Below are 19,150 nucleotides of genomic sequence, written 5' to 3'. Positions count from 1 at the left end.
TGTATTATTCTCTCTCACTTCAGCATTCCTGGTTAGGCAGACTTTTTAGTAACAACTTCTCTTAGATTTTGTTTACCCAGGAGTCTTAGTTTTTCCTTCATTCTTGAAGAATCATTCTGTTGGATATAGAATTCTTGGCTGAAAGTCTTGTCTTTCTGAACTTCAGGTATTTTTTTTTTCTGCCCTCTCTCTCTCTTCTCTTGAGACTCCCATAGTGTATACATTGGCTAGCTTAACAGTATCACACAGATCCTTCAGGCTCTGTATATGTTTGTTCATTCCTTTTTCTTTCTGTTCCTCATACTGGGTAATTCCAACTTGATCTCAATGTTTGCTGTTTGCTCAATGATCTCAAGTTTGCTGATTCTTTATTTGCTACTCAAATCTGCTGTTGAGCCCCTCTAGTGGATTTTTAATTTTCTTATATTTTTCAGTTCTGATATTTCTATTTGGTTCCTTTTATAATTTGTCTTTTTATTGATATTCTCATAATGTTCTGCCTGATTTTCCTCATTTCAGTTTGTCCATGGTTTCCTTTAGATCTTTGAGCATACTTTTAAGTTTGCTTATTTATTTTGAGAGAAAGAGACAGTGCAGGCAGGGGAGAGGCAGAGAGAGTCCCAAGCAGGCTCTGCAGTGTCAGTGCAGAGACCAATGTGGGGGCTTGAACTCCTGAACCATGAGATCGTGACCTGAGCTGAAATCAAGAGTTGGATGCTTTGGGAATGCAAGCTGGTGTAGCCATTCTGGAAAACAGTATGGAGGTTCCTCAAAAAACTAAAAATAGAACTACCCTATGACCCAGCAATTGCACTACTAGGCATTTATCCACGGGTTACAGGTGTGTTGTTTCGAAGGGACACATGCACCCCCATGTTTATAGCAGCACTGTCAACAATAGCCAAAGTTATGGAAAGAGCCCAAATGTCCATGGATGGATGAATGGATAAAGAAAATGTGGTGTGTGTGTGTGTGTATATATATATATATATATATATATATATATATATATATATAATGGAGTATTACTTGGCAATCAAAAAGAATGACATCTTGCCATTTGCAACTACATGGTTGGAACTGGAGGGTATTATGCTAAGTGAAATTAGAGAAAGACAAAAATTATATGACTTCACTCACATGAGGACTTTAAGATACAAAACAGATGAACATAAGGGAAGGGAAACAAAAATAATATTAAAACAGGGAGGGGGACAAAACAGAAGAGACTCATAAATATGGAGAACAAACTGAGGGTTACTGGAGGGGTTGTGGGAGGGGGGATGGGCTAAATGGGTAAGGGGCACTAAGGAATCTACCCCTGAAATCATTGTTGCACTATATGCTAACTAATTTGGATATAAATTTTAAAAAATAAAAAATAAAATAAATATTTAAAAGAGTCAGATGCTTAACTGACTGAGCCATTCAGGCACCCCTCTTTGAGCACAGTTAAAACATCCACTTTAAAGTCCTTAGTCCATGGGGCACCTGGGTGGCGCAGTCGGTTAAGCGTCCGACTTCAGCCAGGTCACGATCTCACGGTCCGTGAGTTCGAGCCCCGCGTCGGGCTCTGGGCTGATGGCTCAGAGCCTGGAGCCTGCTTCCGATTCTGTGTCTCCCTCTCTCTCTGCCCCTCCCCCGTTCATGCTCTGTCTCTCTCTGTCCCAAAAATAAACAAACATTGAAAAAAAAATTAAAAAAAAAATAAAGTCCTTAGTCCAATGTCTAGTCTTTCTCAAGGACAATTTCTGTTAATTTTTTCCTTTTAATGGGCTGTACTTTTCTGTTTCTCTGTATGATCTGTGATTTCTTGTTGAAAACTAGGCATTTGCATATTATAATTAATAACTCTGGAAATTAGATTCTCCTCTTTTCCAGTATTTGCTGGTTTTGTTTGTTGAAGGCTTAGGTTATATTAGCTTGAGATTTGCTTGAATATCAGGAGCTTAAACACCTCTCCCAGTCTTTACAGATTGACTCAGGGCTAGGAGGACTCCTTGAACGCTTAGCCAGGCCATTTACAATTTGCCTATGCCTTCACTTTTGCTTGCATTGAATAGTGGTGAGAGCTTAGAGTTTTCTGAGTCGATTGTGTGTGTGACAGAGAGAGAGGGAGAGAGAGAGAGAGACAGTGTATTCTGCCTTGGACATGCACATGGCTCTCTAAATTCCCCAGCACACACATACTTTTCAGTACCCTCATTTCCCAAAGGAACTCTCTCCCATGCTTTTCTACTCAGGCTTTTAGGCAATCTATGTGTATCTTGTTTGTAATCTTTGGCCCCAAGCAACTGCAGATTTTTAAGTTGCCTTACGATGTTTTTGAGCAATACCTGCCACTTTTCTACCCTTAGAGAATTCCAAATATATGCAGACAGATATGTGCATCTTGTGTCAGTCCTTCAGGTGGCCTTTACACAGGATATAATAGACATACACAATAAATTGTGAGTGAGAGCTCTGCTCCCTCTGGAACCAAGGGCCAGGCTCCCACACTGGAAACACAGGCTGCCCTCTTCAAGGCAGTTGTAAAGCTAGGAAGCGGGGAGGGCCAGGGGCCAGTAAAAACACCACAGTGCTTTCCAGCTTCTAAATATTTGCTTTTTTCTTGATTTGTCTTTTACTTCTATTTCATTGCCATAAACCTTTAACTGTTTTCTGGAGTTCTGATAAAGTTAGTTTTGTTGGTTTCTGGTTGTCTTTTCACCATTTCTGTGAAGGCATGGAAGTTTGAAGCTGCCTACTCCTTCATTTTCCTTATGTCATTCTTGCTGAGATTTGTGTGTTTTTGAATATTCTTTCAGTTATTGAAAGAGGAATGAAAAAAATTTCCCACTATGGTGTGGACTTGTATATTTCTTACTGCAGTTCTTTTGTATATATTTTGAGGGCAGGTTATCAGGTATGTTCATATTTAAATTTACTGTCTTCCTTGTGAGTTGAACTTTTAATAGTATGAAGTACCTCTATTACGATTTTTGCCTTTAAATCTAGTTTGTCTGAAGTTGCTGTAGGTACACTAGCTTGTGTTGGGTTACTGCTTACATGGTATGGTTTCCTATCCTTTACTTTCAGTATTTCTATATCCTTGTTTCAGATGTTTCTCTTGTAAACAGCATATAATTGTTTTAAAACTTTGAACATTTAAATTTACATTTAATTTAATTGCATATACAGACTCTTGAACAATTCAGGAGTGAAGGGAGTGGACAACCTTGCTCAGTCAAGTCTACATATAACTTTTGACCCCCCCCCCAAAACTTAGCTACTGATAGCCTACTGTTGAAGCCTTACTGATAACATAAAGTTAGTTAACACATATTTTCTATGTTGTATTATATACTATAGTCTTATAATAAACTAAGCTAGAGGAAAAATATTAAGAAAATAATGAGAAATAAAATACATTTACAGTAGTGCACTGTAAAAACTCTGATTATAAGTAGACCTGCACAGTTCAAAACTGTGTTGTTCAGGGCCAACTGTATGTTTTAGTTTAAATCCCTTATATGTTTTCTATTTGTCCTATCTGTTCCATGTTCCTTTTTCTCTCTCTTAGATATATTTTCTTACTCTTTTTTTCCTCCCACAGTTAGCTGGGAAATTTTACTTTCTCTTCCTGTTCATTTAATAATTATTTTTTTTTCAACGTTTATTTATTTTTGGGACAGAGAGAGACAGAGCATGAACGGGGGAGGGGCAGAGAGAGAGGGAGACACAGAATCGGAAGCAGGCTCCAGGCTCTGAGCCATCAGCCCAGAGCCCGACGCGGGGCTCGAACTCACGGACCGCGAGATCGTGACCTGGCTGAAGTCGGACGCTTAACCGACTGCGCCACCCAGGCGCCCCTAATGATTATTCTAAGTACTTTAGCATACATCCTTAAATTATCACAGTCTAATTTTCTTGTACCAACTTCCCAGACAATGGAAAGGCCACAAAACACTTTAATAGCTTTTACTGTCCTCCTAACTTCTTTCAATTCTATATAAACTTTCAGTCTCACAATACATTTTTTATACAGTCAATATTCACTTATATCTGCATATTTACTGTGTTTTTTTCATTTTTTTTTTTAATGTTTATTTTTGAGAGAGAGCATGAGCAGGGCAGGTGCAGAGAGGGGGACAGAGGATCCTAAGCAGGCTCTATGCTGACAGGAGAGAGCCCAATGCAGGGCCTGAACTCACAAACTGTGAGATCATGACCTGAGCCAAAATTGGACACTCAACCGACTGAGCCACTCAGGTGCCCCATCATTCTTTCTTGCCACTAATCTTCCCTCTAGGATCTATTTCCATCAGGATTTCCTTTAATATATCTGTACCAATGACTTATATCTCCATTTTTGTCTAAAAATGTCTTAATGTCATTGTCATTCTTGAAGGATATTTTCAGTGGGTATAGGATTCTAGGTTAGCAACAATCTTCTGAGCATTGTGACATTTTCATTGTGCTGTTATGTGGCTTTCCTGTTTTTCTTGGAAGTGAGCTGCCAGTCTGTTGTTACTTTGAAGATAATTCTTTTTCTTCTGGCTTCTGATACATTTCATTTAATTAGAATATTTATTATGAGATGCCTAAGAATATACATTTTTATTCTGCTTAGACTTCAAAGGGCTCCTTGACTCCACAGTTTCATTTCTCAATCAAATATGGATGTTTTTCCACCATTATATCTTCCCATACTGCTGACCCACTCTCCTCTCCCTCTTATTCTGCTGATATTCCAGTCCATATTACTCTGTCCTTGGTCCCTTACATGTTGTTGTTGTTGTTTCTTTTAATGTGAAAATTAATGTGCTGTTCTTTTAATGTTGTTGTTTCTTTTAATGAGAAAACAGGGGAGGCAGAGAAAGAGAGAGACAGAGAGGATCAGAAGGCTCTGCAATGACAGCAGAGAGCTCAACATGGGGCTCCAACTCACGACCTGTGAGATCGTGACCTGAGCTGAAGTTGGATTGCTTAACTGACTGTGCCACCCAGGTGTCCCTCTTACATGTTTTCTAATCTTTTGTCCCTTCATAGTTTAGTTTGGGTATCTTCTTCAGATCTTTTATTTTTTTAATGTTTTTTGAGAGAGAGAGAAAATATGAGTGGGGGAGGGGCAGAAAGAGGGAGAGAGAATCCCAAGTGGACTCTGCACTGTCAACACAGAGCCCGATATGGGGCTCAGTATCACAAACAGTGAGATGATGACCTGAGCCGAAATCAAGAGTCGGATGCTTAACCCCCTGAGCCAGCCAGGTACCCCTTCTTCACATCTTTTAGTTCACCATATTTGTCTCTGTGTCTATACTGCTTTTAATCTTATTCATTGAGTTTTAAATGTATTATTTAAGTTGAAAATCACCATCCACATCTGCTATACCCTTTAAAAAAATTACAGTATAGTTAACATACAGTATTATGTTAGCTTCAGGGGTACAATATATTGATTCACAAATTCTGTACATTTCTTAGTGTTCATCATAAGTGTCCTCATAATCCCCTCACCTATGTCACCCATCCCCCCCAGCCACCTCACTCTAGTAACCATTAGTTCTCAGTCAAGAGTCAGGTTTTTTGTCTCTTTGTTTTGTTTTTAAAATTCCATATATAAGTGAAATCATATGGGATTTGTCTTTCTCTGACTTATTTCACTTAGCATTATACCCTCTCTGACCCATCCATGTTGTTGCAAAAGGCAAGATTTCATTCTTTTTTAGGCTGATTAATATTCCGTTGTATGTATCTACCACCTAGTCTTTTTAAAAAAATTTTTTTTGATATTTATTTATTTTTGAAGGGGAGAGAGAGAGCGAGAAAGCGTGAGGTGGGAGGGGCAGAGAGAGAGGGAGACACAGAATCCGAAGCAGGCTCCAGGCTCTGAGCTGTCAGCACAGAGCCTGATGCGAGGCTCAAACCTGTAAACCACGAGATCATGACCTGAGCCGAAGTCAAGGCTCAATCGACTGAGCCACCCAGGAGCCCCTACCACCTAGTCTTTATCCATTCATCTATCAGTGGACACTTGGGATGCTTCCACAATTTGTCTATTTTAAATGATGCTGCAATAAACATAGGGGTGCATATATATTTTTGAATTAGTTTTCATATTCTTTGGGTAAATACCCAGTAGTGGAATTCCTGGATTGTAGGGAAATTCGATTTTTAATTTTTTGAGGAATTTCCATACTGTTGCCATAGTGGCTGCACCAGTTTGTATTTCCACCAACACTGCATGAGGGTTCCTTTTTCTCCACATCCTCACCAACACTTGTTTCTTGTGTTTTTGATTTTAGTCATTCTGACACGTGTGAGGTGGTATGTCATTGATTTGCATCTTCCTAATGATTAGTGATGTTAAACATCATCTTCTCATATGTCTATTGGCCATCTGTATGTGTTCTTTGGAGAAATGTCTGTTAGCGTATTCTACCTATTTTTAATTAGATTATTTTTTTGGTGTTGTGTAACTTCTTCCTATATTTTGGATTCTAACCCATTATCAGATATATCATTTGCAGATATCTTATCCCATTACTAGGTTGCCTTTTAGTTATGTTGATTGTTTCCTTTGTTGTCAGGAAGCTTTTTATTTTGATGTAGTACCAATTGTTTATCTTGCTTTTTGTTTCCCTCGCCTCAGGAGACATTATCTGGAAAAATGTTGCTATAGCCAATCTCAGAGACATTCCTGCCTATGTTCTCTTCTAGGATTTTTATGGTTTCAGGTCTCATATTTAGGTCTTTCATCCATTTCGAGTGATTTTTGTGTATGATATGAGAAGGTGTTCCAGATTCTTTCTTTTGCATGTAGCTGTCCAGCATTCCCAACACCACTTGTTGAAGAGATTGTCTTTTTCCCCATTGCATATTCTTGCCACCTTTGTCAGAGATTAATTGATTATATAATCGTAGGTTTATTTCTGGGCTCTCTCTTCTGTTCCGTTGACCTATGTGTATACTTTTGTGCTAGTACAATACTGTTTTGATTGCCAGAGCTTTGTGGTGTATCTTGAAATCTGGAATTGTGCTACTGCTAGTTTTGTTCTTCTTTTTCAAGATGGCTTTGGCTATTTGGGGTCTTTTGTGGTTCTATACAAATCCATACAATAGGATTACTTGTTCTAGTTTTGTGAAAAATGCTGTTGGTATTCTCATAAGGATTGCATTAAATGTGTAGATTGCTTTGGGTACTATGAACATTTTAATGATACTTGTTCTCCCAGTCCATGAACATAGAATATCTTTCCATTTGTGTCATCTTCAGTTTCTTTCGTCACTATTTTATAGTTCTCAGAGTACAGGTCTTTAACCTACTTGGTTTAGTTTTTTTCCCTAGGTGTTTCACTCTCTTTGGTGCAGTTCTAAATGGGAGTGTTTTCTTAATTTCTCTTTTTGCTACTTCTTATTAGTGTCTGGAAATGCAACAGATTTGTGTATATTGGTTTTGTATCCTGCAACTTGACTTTAAACAGTTTATCAGTTCAGTTTTTTTGGTGAAATCTTTAGGGTTTTCCATGATATTATCATGTCATCTTTTGTGTCTGATTACTGTGGCTAGGACCTCTCCAGTACTATGTTGAATAAAAGTGGTGAGAGTGGACATCCTTGTCTTATTCCTGATCTTAGGGAAAAGTTCTCAGTTTTCCCCATTGAATATGATGTTAGGTGTGGGTTTTTCATATATGGCATTTATGATCTTGAGGTATGTTAGCTCTAAACCCACTTTGTTGAGAGTTTGTTTCATGAATAGATGTTGAGTTTCATCATGCTTTTTCTGCATCTATTGAAATGATCATATGGTTTTTATGCTATCTCTTGTTGATGTGATGTATCATGTTGATTGATTTCTGAATACTGAACCACCCTTGCAACCCAGGAATAAATCCCACTGGATTGTGGTGCATAATTTTTTAATGTATTCTTGGATTCATTTTGCTAGTATTTGATGAGGATTTTGCGTGTTGTTAAGAGATATTGTCCTGTAGTTCTCTTTGTTTGTGATGTCTTGATCTGGTTTTGGCATCAGGGTAATGCTTGTAGAGGCCTTGTAGAATGAATTTGGAAGTTTTGCTTCCTCTTCTATTTTTGGACAATTTTGAGAACAGGGTATTAACTTTTCTTTAAATGTTTGGTTAAATTGACCTGTGAAGCCATCTGTTCCTGGACTTTTGTTTGTTGGGAGTTTTTTGATTATTGACATGACTTCATTGTTGGTGATCAGTCTGTTCAAATTTCCTATATTTTTCTAGGAATTCATCCATTTCTTCTAGGTTATCCAATTTGTTGTCATATAATTTTTCACAGTATTCTCTTATAATGCTTTTATTTCTGTGGTGTTGGTTGTTATTTCTCCTCTTTCATTTCTGATTTTACTTGAGTCCTCTCCCACTTTCCCTCCCCACCCCCCTCTCTTTTGATGAGTCCACTTCCTGATTTTATTGATCTATTGTTTTGTTGTTGTTTTTAGTTTTTTTAATTTGTTTCATTTATTTCTGCTCTGATATTTACTATTTCCTTCCTTCTACTGGTTTTAATTTTTGTTTGTTCTTTTGCCAGCTCCTTTCAATGTAGGTTAGGTTGTTTGAGATTTTTCTTGCTTCTTGAGGTAGGCCTGTATTGCTGTAAACTTCTCTCTTAGAACAGCTTTTGCTGGATCCCAAAGATTTTGGACTGTTGTGTTTTCATTTGTCTCCATGTATTTTTTAAATTTCCTCTTTGATTTCTTGGTTGACCCACTCATTGTTTAGTAGCATGCTATTTAGTCTGTGTATTTGTGTTCTTTCCAGATTTTTCTCTGCTGCTGGATTTCTGCTTTCATAGCATTGTAGTCAGAATAGATGCATGGCATGAGTTCAGTCTTCCGGAACTTGTTGAGACTTGTTTTGTGGCATAATATGTAATCTATTCTGGAGAATGTTCCATGTGCACTTGTAAAAATGTGTACTGTGAATATATCTGTTAGATCCATCTGGTCCAACATACCATTCAAAGCCACTGATTCCTTTGTTTGTTTTGTCTTTGGATGATCTCTTCAGTGATGTTATTAGTAGGGTGTTAAAGTCCTGTACTATTATTGTATTACTATCGATTACTTCCTTTATGTCTGTTATTAGCTGCTTTATGTATTTGGGTGTTCCCATGCTGTGTGCATAAATATTTATAATTGTTATAGCTTCTTGTTGGATTGCTCTCTTTATGGGTATATGATGTCCTTTGTCTCTTGTTACTGTCATTGTTTTAAAGTGTATTTTGTTGGATAGAAGTATTGCTACCCCGGTTTTCTTTTGACATGCATTTGCACAATAATGCTTTTCTATCCCTTCACTTTTAATCTGCAGGTGTCTTTAGGTGTGAAATGAGTCCCTTGTAGGCAGCATATAGATGGGTCTTGTATTTTTATTCTTTCACCTTATGTCTTTTGATTGGAGTGTTTAGTCCATTTACATTCAAAGTAATTAGTGGTAGGTATCTACTTACTGCCATTCTGTTTCTGGTTTTATGGTTGTTTTTGTAGTTATTCTCTGTTGCTTTCTTCTCTTGCTGTCTTCTTCTCACAGTTTGCTGGCTTTCTTTAGTGATAGACTTGGATTCCTTTCTCTTTGTTTTTTGCATATCTATTACTGGTTTCTGATTTGTGGTTACCATTAAGTTGGTATATAACATCTTCTGCATATAGCAGTCTGTATTGTTGATGGTCACTTAAGTGTGAACTGATTCTTTACTCCTTCCCTCCCCCCTGCCCCCACGTTTAGGTATGTATACTTTACATCTTCTTATATATCCTTTGACTGACTTTTATAGATATACTTAAGTTTACTGGTTTTGTGTTTCCTATTTTTCTTCCTCCTACTTATGGTTTTTCCTTTCCACCCAAAGAGTCCCCTTTAATATTTCTAAGGATAAAGAAATGGTTGAAGGGATGGGATGGGGTGAAGTGATGGTTTAGTGGTCATGAATTCTTTTGACTTTAGTTTGTCTAGGAAATTATCTCTCCTGTTCTGAATGATAGCCTTCCTGGGTAAAGTATTCTTGGCTGCATGTTTTTTTTTTCCCCCCTTCAGCATGCCATTCCCTTCTGGCCTTCAAAGTTTCTGTTGAAAAACCAGCTGATAACCTTATGGGGTTTCCTTTGTATGTAACCATTTTCTTTTTTTGCTGCTTTAAAAATTCTCTTTATCACTACTTTTTGCCATTTGAATTTTATGTGTCTTGGTGTAGACCTACTTGGGTTGATTTTGTTGGGGGCTCTTTGTGCCTCCTGGATATGGATTTCTTTTTCCTTCCCCAGATTTGAGACATTTTCAGTGATTATTTCTTGAGATAGAAAGATTTTTCTGCCCCCTTTTCTCTTTTCTTCTTCTGAGATCCCTGTAATGTGAATACTACTGCACTTGATGGTTTGCTGAGTTCCCTAAGTCTATATTTATTTTTTATTATTCTTTTTCTCTCTCCAGTTTTTCATCCAGATTGCTTTTCATTCCTCTGTCCTCTAGGCTGCTGCTCTGTTCTGTTTCCTCTAATCCACTATTTATCACTCTAGTGTATTTTTAATTTCAGTGATTGAGTTCTTCATCTCTGTTCTTTTTTATGTTTGTCTCTTTATTGAGGGTCTCACTGAGGTCCTCCACTCTTTTCTCAAGTCCAGTGAGTACCTCTTTCATCATTACTTTACATTCTCTATCAGGCATATTACTTTTAACCACTTCAATTAGCTGTCTTCTAATTTTGTCCTGTTCTTTCATTTGGGATATATTCCTTTGTCTCCTCATTTTGTCTCTCTGTGTCTGCTTCTATGTGCTAGGAAAGTCAGCTACATCTCCTGCTTAAGGTAGTGGTCCTTATGAGGAAGAGGGTCCTATAGTGGCATGTACTGCAGTGTCCCCTGTTCTCCAGAACCTGGAGCTGCAGGGGTGTCTCCTGTGTGTGCTGCGTGTACCCCACTGTTGTGGCTAAACCGCTTTTTCCTTCAGACTGGTAGTCTGCAGTGGCTCTTTGCCTGTTGTGGGCAGAGTGTGGTCCCTGTATTGTTAGTGGGCCAGTCCAGGGCAGCCTTGGGCTTGAAATGCATCACACCAGGCATTTGCCAGAAATGTAGTAGCACCGAACTGCAGAGTGCTTTCCCTGTGTTGTTCCCTGGGAAGCTTTTGTTGGTGAGAGGGACTGCAGTCAGACCAGATGTCCGCCCCTAGCTGGGACCACAGTTGGGACTGCTATATGTGGTGATCATCCTTTCTCCCTTGGCAGGAGTTACTTTGGAGTGGTGCTGGCCCATCAGGTCTGCCTGCACACTGCCAGACTCGTAGCACTGCTATGAGCAGCGCCGGTCAAGTGTGTACTGGAGGGGCAGGTCTGTGGGAGAACATGGGGACGAGGGTGGGGTGGGGTGGGGTGTGTGGTGTTAGCAAGGTTTGTGCAGGTCAGCTGTAGGAGGGGATCAGAGGCAGGTATCTGCAGAAGAGTGCAGGGGTGGAGCATGCTATTTAGCAACCTAGGTGGAGTGTTCGTGCTGCACTGGTTTCCATGGGTGTCTGTATCTAGGCTGCGGGTTGGGGAGGAAATGGCACCCGCCAGCTCTTTTGTTTTTGGAAAAGTCTTCCAAACGTCCCTGCCCCTCCAGCACATACTCTGAGATTAGTAAGTAAATCTAGAACTCAGGCGTTTTTCAGACCACTGCTTTTATGCTATATCTCAGGAGGGCTATTTGTTGTGCTAAGAGTAGGGGTCAGTTTCCCCTGACCCTCCAGGTTTTTCCCACAGCTGAGGTGGCCAATTTTTGTAGTCCCGGGTGTGCTGCCCTGCTGATTTGAAGGACTGGTGTAATTCTGCCCCTCTGACTTTCATGTGGGTTCTCTGTGCCTGGGGTGAGGGTCTGTTTCTCTCCCCTCTGTAGGCCTGAGGCATCCCTCCCTCCTGCAGAAAGTCCTGAGAGTCTGTCTGGATCTTGACCATGTCTCCACCCTTACTACCTGCTTCAGTGTGACCTCTTCTCTGTATTTTGCTGTGGACAGTCTGTTCTGCCAGTCTTTGGGTCACTTTCTGGGTTATTTACACCCATGTGGATGTTATCTAGGTGTATCCTGGGATGAAGTGAGCTTAGGATCCTCCTACTGCCAACATTTTCCTGGAAGTCTGCTGTATTCTTTTTTATAAGTTTCCAGCTTTCTGCCAAAATTCTCAATCTTGTCTTTCAAATAGTATTTTACAGTTCTGTTTTACATAGTTTTCCTTTATATTGCTTTGTCTTTTGGCTTTTTAAGGTGTGTGGAATGTTTTATTTGAAAATTTACCTGTAAAAAGAATCAGAGGCCTAGCAGTTGGTTTCTTATATTGTTTTCATTTGCTTTTGAGCTCCTTTTCATATTCTTACTGGCCATCTTTTGTAAAGTACCTGGTCAGTGATCTTTACTTTTGAAAAGTTGAATTATCTCTTGATTATTAAATAGTGAGTTCATTATATACTATGGCTACATTATACCAGTCTGTGGCTTGTTTTTTCATTGTTTTAATGGTGAACATGAAATGGCAAAAGTTTCAATATTGTTGTGGTCCAGTTTATACAATGATTTAATTTTTTGTGTGTATATAAGGAATCTTTGCCTCTTTGAAATCCCGATATTCTCTTATGTTCCTGTCTTTTTTTCTAGAACCTTCATAGTTTTAGCTGCTGCATTGAGGCCTGTAAGCCACTTCAAATGAACTTTTGTGTATGGTTTAATGTTGGGATCAAGTCTTTTGTTTTTTCCTTTTGTGCATATCTGGTTGTTGTAGCACCTTCCTTTCCACACTGAATCGTACAGATGTTGGTCAGGTGGTTGTGTATGTGTAGATTCACTTCTGAACTCACGGGTTTGTCCCACTGAGCAATTCTTTCATCCTTATGATAGTATACTTAAGTACTGCGGCTTTATGGTAAGTTTAATGTCTAGTACAATACAACCTCCAGCATCAGTCTTTAAGAATTTGATTTCTCTAGGTCCTTAATACTTTCATACACATTTTAGAAGCAGCCTATTCCTATAAAATAGCTTGCTGGGATTTTGATTGAGATTTAATGGAGTCTGTTGATCAACTGGGTGAAATCTGACATATTAACAGTCCTAAGTATTCCTATGAACATGGCATCTGTGTCATTGTGTCTTTTTAATTTTCTCTCAGCAAAGTTTTGTAGGTGTTACACATCTTTCATCTTTCGTGAAATGTATTCCTGTGTAACTGATGTTTTGGAATGTGAATGGAAATTGTATTCTTAAATTTCACTTCCCAGTTGTTCGTTGCTAGTATATAGAATTCTGTACCTTGTATCCTGCCATCTTGTTACATTTGCTTGTTAGTTCTAGAAATCAGTTTGTACAGGCTTTTGGTTTTCTCCAAACATAGTCCTTCCTCTGCAAATGAGGATGGTTTCATTTCTTTTCCAGTCTATGACTCTATTCCTTTTCTTGCCTTGGCTGGGACTTCCCACACAGTGCGGACTGGGAGGAGAGCGAGCTGCGGGGGAAGTGCTTCTAGCATTTCAAAGCAGTGGAGGTTTGGCTGCAGATTCCACAGAGGTCCTCACAGATGGAAGAGGCAGCCTCCAGCCTTGGTTGCTGTGTTTTCCATGAAAGAGTATGGAACTTCTCAGCCACTCTCCCTGCATCTGTGGAGAGCATCAGACGGGGTCCTCCCTCGGTGTGTGATTGGGGTCAAGGGGCATTGACACCCGCCGGGACAGCAGCCTTGCATTTCTGGGGCCGGCTCCATTTGGCTGTGCTGTCTTTCTTTGGTTGCTTTATTAGATCTGCCTGCACCTTGAGAGTTGAAGTTAGGCTGTAATCTCTTTGTGGCCTGTTTTCTGTATCCTGGCCATGCTGATCTCACCAACCATCTCCACTTTCTCATCCTCATGCTGCTTCTCCTCTGGGGTGTGGAGGGCCTGCCCTGCCACAGGCTCCCAGGCTGTGGTCTTTACATAAAGGTCCTGACCAAACAGGAGGCCCTTGGGTGTGCAGTCACTCACCACTGCATCCTCAGGACTCAGGCCCTACAGGGTCTGCTCTGCGAGGACAGCTGGGGCATAGGGGTGGCCAGGCTGCAGCTTAAGAAGCAAGAGAGGGCACTGGCTGCTTCCTGGCCGCATGCTGTCTCTCTGATATCAGCCATTAGAAGGCATCCGATGGCAGGTCCTGGAGACTACTCTCTGCCGAGGATAGAGAATCTGTGGGGACCCCTGGGAGGGGCAGCTGTTGGCAGCCACACATACCTTCCTCTTCTTGTCTTGTAGATGAACGCCTCTCGAGCAGCAGTGGGGACACCATGTCTGGCCCCAGCGCCCAGCCCTCTATCCACCGCGGCCATTCCTGGAACCACCCCAGGCCTGCCCATGCCAGGTACTGCCCTTTCTGGCCTACCAGCCCCGCCCTGTGCGCAGCCTCTGGGCCACTACGGAATCCTGCTCCCAGCTCCGGTGTCCTGGGGGCCCTGGGCAGCCCAGGTGGGCAGCCAGAGACCCGCCAGGGGGCTAGGCTTGGGTGCAGCAGGCATGCCTGCACTTCCCGTGTTCTTGCGGCCACCTGTGGTCAGCGCGCCTGGTCCCAGACTGCGAATCACATAGCTCTCTCTTCCCGCTTGGCCGCTGGAATGCGCTGAACTGAACAGTCCGGAGGAGCCAGCTTATGGCTTGGCCTCTGCCCCGCCTGCCCATGGGTGCCTGGTGAGGGGCCAGTGTGTGGGCAGCAACGCTTGCTTCCTTTACTGCCGCAGACCCTGTTCCTTCTTCTGTTCCCATGGTTTACACTTGCAGCCTTCGCACCCACTTCCTGTACTTGAACTGATGGTTAGAACATTGTAATCTCCCTGCAGAAGTACAGTGCCTTGAATTCCAGCTTTTCTGTTCCCTGATGGAAAGAAATGTTTAAAAAAAACCGTACGTTGGAAAAGGTGTATTACATTTTTATAATTGGCTTGTGCATTGATATTGTTATTTCCCATTTTAAATCGCAGAGATAATGGTTTATAAATCTGAAACTAAAACCTGACTTCTGTTGTAAATGAGGCCTCTCTGGGCTTCTGTGGTCACAGATCACAGACAGAGGGACACCCCTATCCTCACCCCCGCCCGCCAGCTGCAGGGCTCTGCATGCTGCCGACAGGCTGCCCAGGGACATGTGGTTACTGGAACAGAGTGTTGCTGGCAGCAGTAGGTCTCTTAGTAAGAAACAGCAGCAGCAGCTTTTGGCTGTGCATAGCCTGCTGGAAAGTGCTAGATGAGCAGCCACACCCTCTTGACCCAAAGCCTGTGGGGTATAGGCAGGGCATCCACCCTGCAGAGGCCCCATCGCCCCCTCAGCTCTGGGTTTCTGCTGACCCTCCTGCCAGCTATTCTTCCTTTTCCATCGTTTCCAGCGAGGCCTGGGTCTCATTCTGCTGTGTGCACACAGGTTGCCCTGCCTGTGGCGTGAGTACTCCCCTTCTGGAGATTTCGGTGAGACTCCTCCCAGATGGGCACCAAATAGCCCCCCGTGGGAGCTGAAGTCCCCGCTCCTCACGGCCAAGATCTTTTTCACTTCCTATCAGAAGGCAGCTGCCTTGGGCTGCCTAGCTGTGAAAACTATATAGTTCTGCTGTACTCTGGGACCTCACTAGACCTGGCTAAATTATTTTAAATGTGTTATTCCATCAATTCAGTTAGAATTGAGTTTCTTAGGTGATTACGCAGGGCGCGATGCTGTAGTAAGAGATTTCTGTTCTCTGTAATGTGCCCCTCAGTCCCTTGGTGGAGAATCTCGTGCGCCTGGGTCCTGGGGGTGGTGGAAGCTGCCTTTCTCCTATGCACCCCCCTCTCCACTGCTGCACCAGAGGTGAGATTTGGGGTCCTGGCCTTGTACGTGGATGGTCAGTGGCACGGAATCCCCAAGAGATTGTATATATGAAGGAGGAAAATAAACATTTTTGCTTGAAAACAGTGTGGAACAACATCTTTTCCTTACTCTCTGCCCACATAAAAGCTGAACCGGCCAGCATCCTAGGCTCTTCCGGGTGCAGCTTAACACTCAGCTCCACCCTTGCCATGGACACCTGGCCTAGGAGGTTGGGGTGGCAGTGAGGGGGCCTGGGGATTGAACGGTGGGTGCTGTGTTCCTAGCAGGAGCCACATGTGATGGATGTTGAGCTGGGTCAGGGGGCAAGAGTGGGATGTTAGGCAGGACCCCCGTCTTCTGCACAGGGTGCTCACCAGGTGGGACCTGGGACCTGAGGACCCAGCTTTGCTGCCTCCAGGCCTGTTTGCTCGGCTTTCAACTACTCTGGACTTGAACTGCATGTAGACATGCAGTGGGCTGCACCCCATGGAGGATGTGAGTCTTATCAACTAAGCGGTACCTGACCCCTGTCCGTGTTGGCTAAAGTTGCACAAAGCCAAGTTGGCACGACTCACCCCGTGGACAGAACCGGGGGCGGGGGGGTGGGCTCCTCTGTACCTTCTCCTGGATCAGCATTGGGCTCGTAGGCTTGGGAGGTGATGTGAAGCTCGTAGGACCGGTGCAGGTTTGTTGGGGGCCCCTTGTGGCGCTCAGCAGCTATTTGCAGCCAACCCGCCCCTGATGGCATCATGCTCAGCGGTCTGTGCTGCACGTGCCCTGTACACACTCAAGGTCTGTGGTGTCTCTTGCCCCAGCCAGCTGAGAGGCGGTCAGGCTTTATGCCCGTGCTCTTGGAGGGAGGGGGGAGCCCCCTTTTCAGAAGCAGTGCACCTCAGGGCTGCTGCTTCTCTCACTGTGCCCAAGGAGTGTGATGCTGCAGATGTGCAGGTGCTGGGAAGTCCTGTCTGGTCCTGGGCAGTCAACCCGTGCAGAAGCCGGACAGATGGCAGAGGCTGCCTGGGGCCTGCACAATGTGAGGGTCACGGGCCACCGGCTCTCCAAGGACTAGGTCTGTGCTGGCAACACTGTTCCACGTTCCAGGGCCTTGTGTGACCGAGTTGGGCCTGTAATCAGCTGTGGCGGTTTTGTTTTCTAGATTCTGAGAGTGAGAAGCCCGACTGAGCCCAGGCAGGCCAGCCCGACCCCGACGCCAGGCCCTGTGTCGTCACACGTGGAGAAGGCGAGTCTGCGCCTCGTGTCCAGTTCACGCTGTTTTGTAACCACTTTCTAAGCATTTTTTATTCACAACTGGAAACACAAATGTAATGCAAGAATAAAGAATATTTTGGGGGAAAAGGGACTTTGGTTTTTCAAGCTCTCTCCTGTCCGCTGGCCGGAGACATGGGGAGAGAGCGAGCGGTGCTAGAGAATCTCCTGGGACCACGCGGCAAGACAAGGTCTGGGGACACCCTTGGCCGAGGGGCTCCTGGTGTGGTAGTGAACGTCTGCGTTTACGTGGCACTTTATGGTGCACCTGTTAGCCCAGGGTCCTTGGGTTGGGACAGCAGCAGGACAGGCCACACAGGTGACAGGCTCCCCCCACCACCTGGCAGAGAGGCAGCCTCCTCGTCACACTGAGTGGCACCAGACTCCGGGAGGCCGAGCAGCAGTGCCCATCTCTGGTGACGGCCCTCCCGCTGCATAGATTGGGGCCTTGGTGCACACAGCTCCGTTCATTTTGCTGACCGGCGGTGGCGGGGGGGGGGGGGGGTGGGGTGGGCCGCTCTCCTGCTGTATCTTCAGAGGTTTGACACTCCTCCTCTGGGCACAGGGTGGGCATCCAAGCTATGGGCACTGAGGAGAGGGGCAGGCCTGCTGGCCCCGGCAAGGCTGCACCCCTGCGGTGGGGGGGGGGGGGGGGGGGTGTCCATGAGAGCAAGAAAGATGGGAAGCCTGCAAGCGGCCTCACAGAGAACCATGCGGTGGTGGGACTGCAGCCCGGATGGGGAGAGGGGGCTCAGGTGGAGCCCATCTCGGGTCCGCACTCATCAGGACCGGAAAGTGGAACTCAGTTTCCATTAACCTTGGACTGCAACTCGGCGCCCCCTTCGGTGGTGAGTGTGGGGTAGGAGCACCTGGGGCATGCCACCACGAGAGCCTGGACACTGCATATGAGGCTGCAGTTGTCACAATGATGTATGTTCACCACGACAAAAGGCCAGCCTCTGAGACACAACTCCTGTCCAACTGGTTGGTGAAAGCAAAGCAGCACAGGCTTTGCAGGGGACACGCAGGTGTGGTTTGGGGACATTCATGGGGACCGTCCACCCCAACTCTCGCCAGCTCTGCATGCCACTTCTCACGTCAAGCTCACCCCGCCCCAGCACGTGCCTCGGCCTGAGTCCCCCACTCTCCTCTGTGATCAAGCAGAGCAGGCACGTGTGCAGTCAGATGGAACGACATCCTGTGTTTCGCTCTGTCTTGTCCCCGTCTGTTTGTGGCCTTCACTAGTTTTCTATTGGTGGTAGTAATGCACAGTTTCCCTTTTCAGGCAGCAGGTTTATTTACATCATTCCTTTTAAACAAGTAATAGTACAGGTGCTAATAGTAAAAATGGTGGGGGCAGATGGCTGATGTTTGGAGACCCAGCAGGGACTCCTAGGCAGTCCTGACACCCTTGAATATGAGGATCTAGAAGGCCCAGAGGTTCTTACAGGATTTCTGGGTAGTTAGCACCCAGATTCTTTTCCTGGGGGGGGGGGTTGGTTCTGGGGCAAGGGAGACTTTGGGATGCAACACCCGTTAACGCCACGGCACAGCTGAGAGCTTACCCACTTTTCCTGATCGGCACCCCCTGCCTTCTGTGATTCCGACCAGTGTCTGCCCCACCCCCACTCTGGGAGAAGTGGGGTTCTGCCTGCAAAGGGGGACTGCCCTCTAGAAGCAGCTCTTGATTGCCATGTTGATGGGCACAGGCGAAAGGATGGGCTGGTGGTGGCGATGAGCAAGCTGCCACCCCAGCAGGGCCCATCGTGCCCAGCGAGTCTCTAGACCCCCAGAGTAAGCTCCGGTCCCCCATCTCGGATCCCTATGATGGCCGCCCCCAGATGTGGCCCCTGCTGCTGCTCACCGTCCCAAGAGCTCCCCACTCTCCTGCCGCCCCAGGGCCCCTCCTGGCTCTCTTGGCCCCCAAGGTCTTCAGACCACTGGATTCTGTCACAAGGCCACTGAGAACCTCTCACTAGACGCCGAGACGGGTATTGTGGGTGCATCCCACTCGTCACACTCAGCTTCAAGCCTCTCAGATGTGTCCCGGA

The 19,150-nt window shown here is 44.3% G+C and overlaps 1 protein-coding gene across 7 annotated transcripts in view; it reads left to right on the top strand.

Moving 5' to 3' along the window:
* The window catches only part of WNK2 (WNK lysine deficient protein kinase 2), a 134,514-nt gene extending 117,338 nt beyond the window's left edge, over positions 1-17,176 (top strand). For all 7 annotated transcript variants that reach the window (XM_047829685.1, XM_047829679.1, XM_047829684.1 and 4 more), the window contains 2 exons: positions 14,258-14,363; positions 16,990-17,176. In XM_047829685.1, coding sequence (XP_047685641.1) covers positions 14,258-14,363; positions 16,990-17,015 — 132 coding nt within the window. In that variant the 3' untranslated portion in view covers positions 17,016-17,176. The remainder of the gene's footprint in view (positions 1-14,257; positions 14,364-16,989) is intronic.
* The last annotated feature ends 1,974 nt before the right edge of the window (positions 17,177-19,150 follow it).

Source organism: Prionailurus viverrinus, chromosome D4, assembly GCF_022837055.1.
Source record: "Prionailurus viverrinus isolate Anna chromosome D4, UM_Priviv_1.0, whole genome shotgun sequence".
NCBI lineage: Eukaryota > Metazoa > Chordata > Mammalia > Carnivora > Felidae > Prionailurus > Prionailurus viverrinus.
This window is presented reverse-complemented; position numbering and strand designations above follow the sequence as displayed.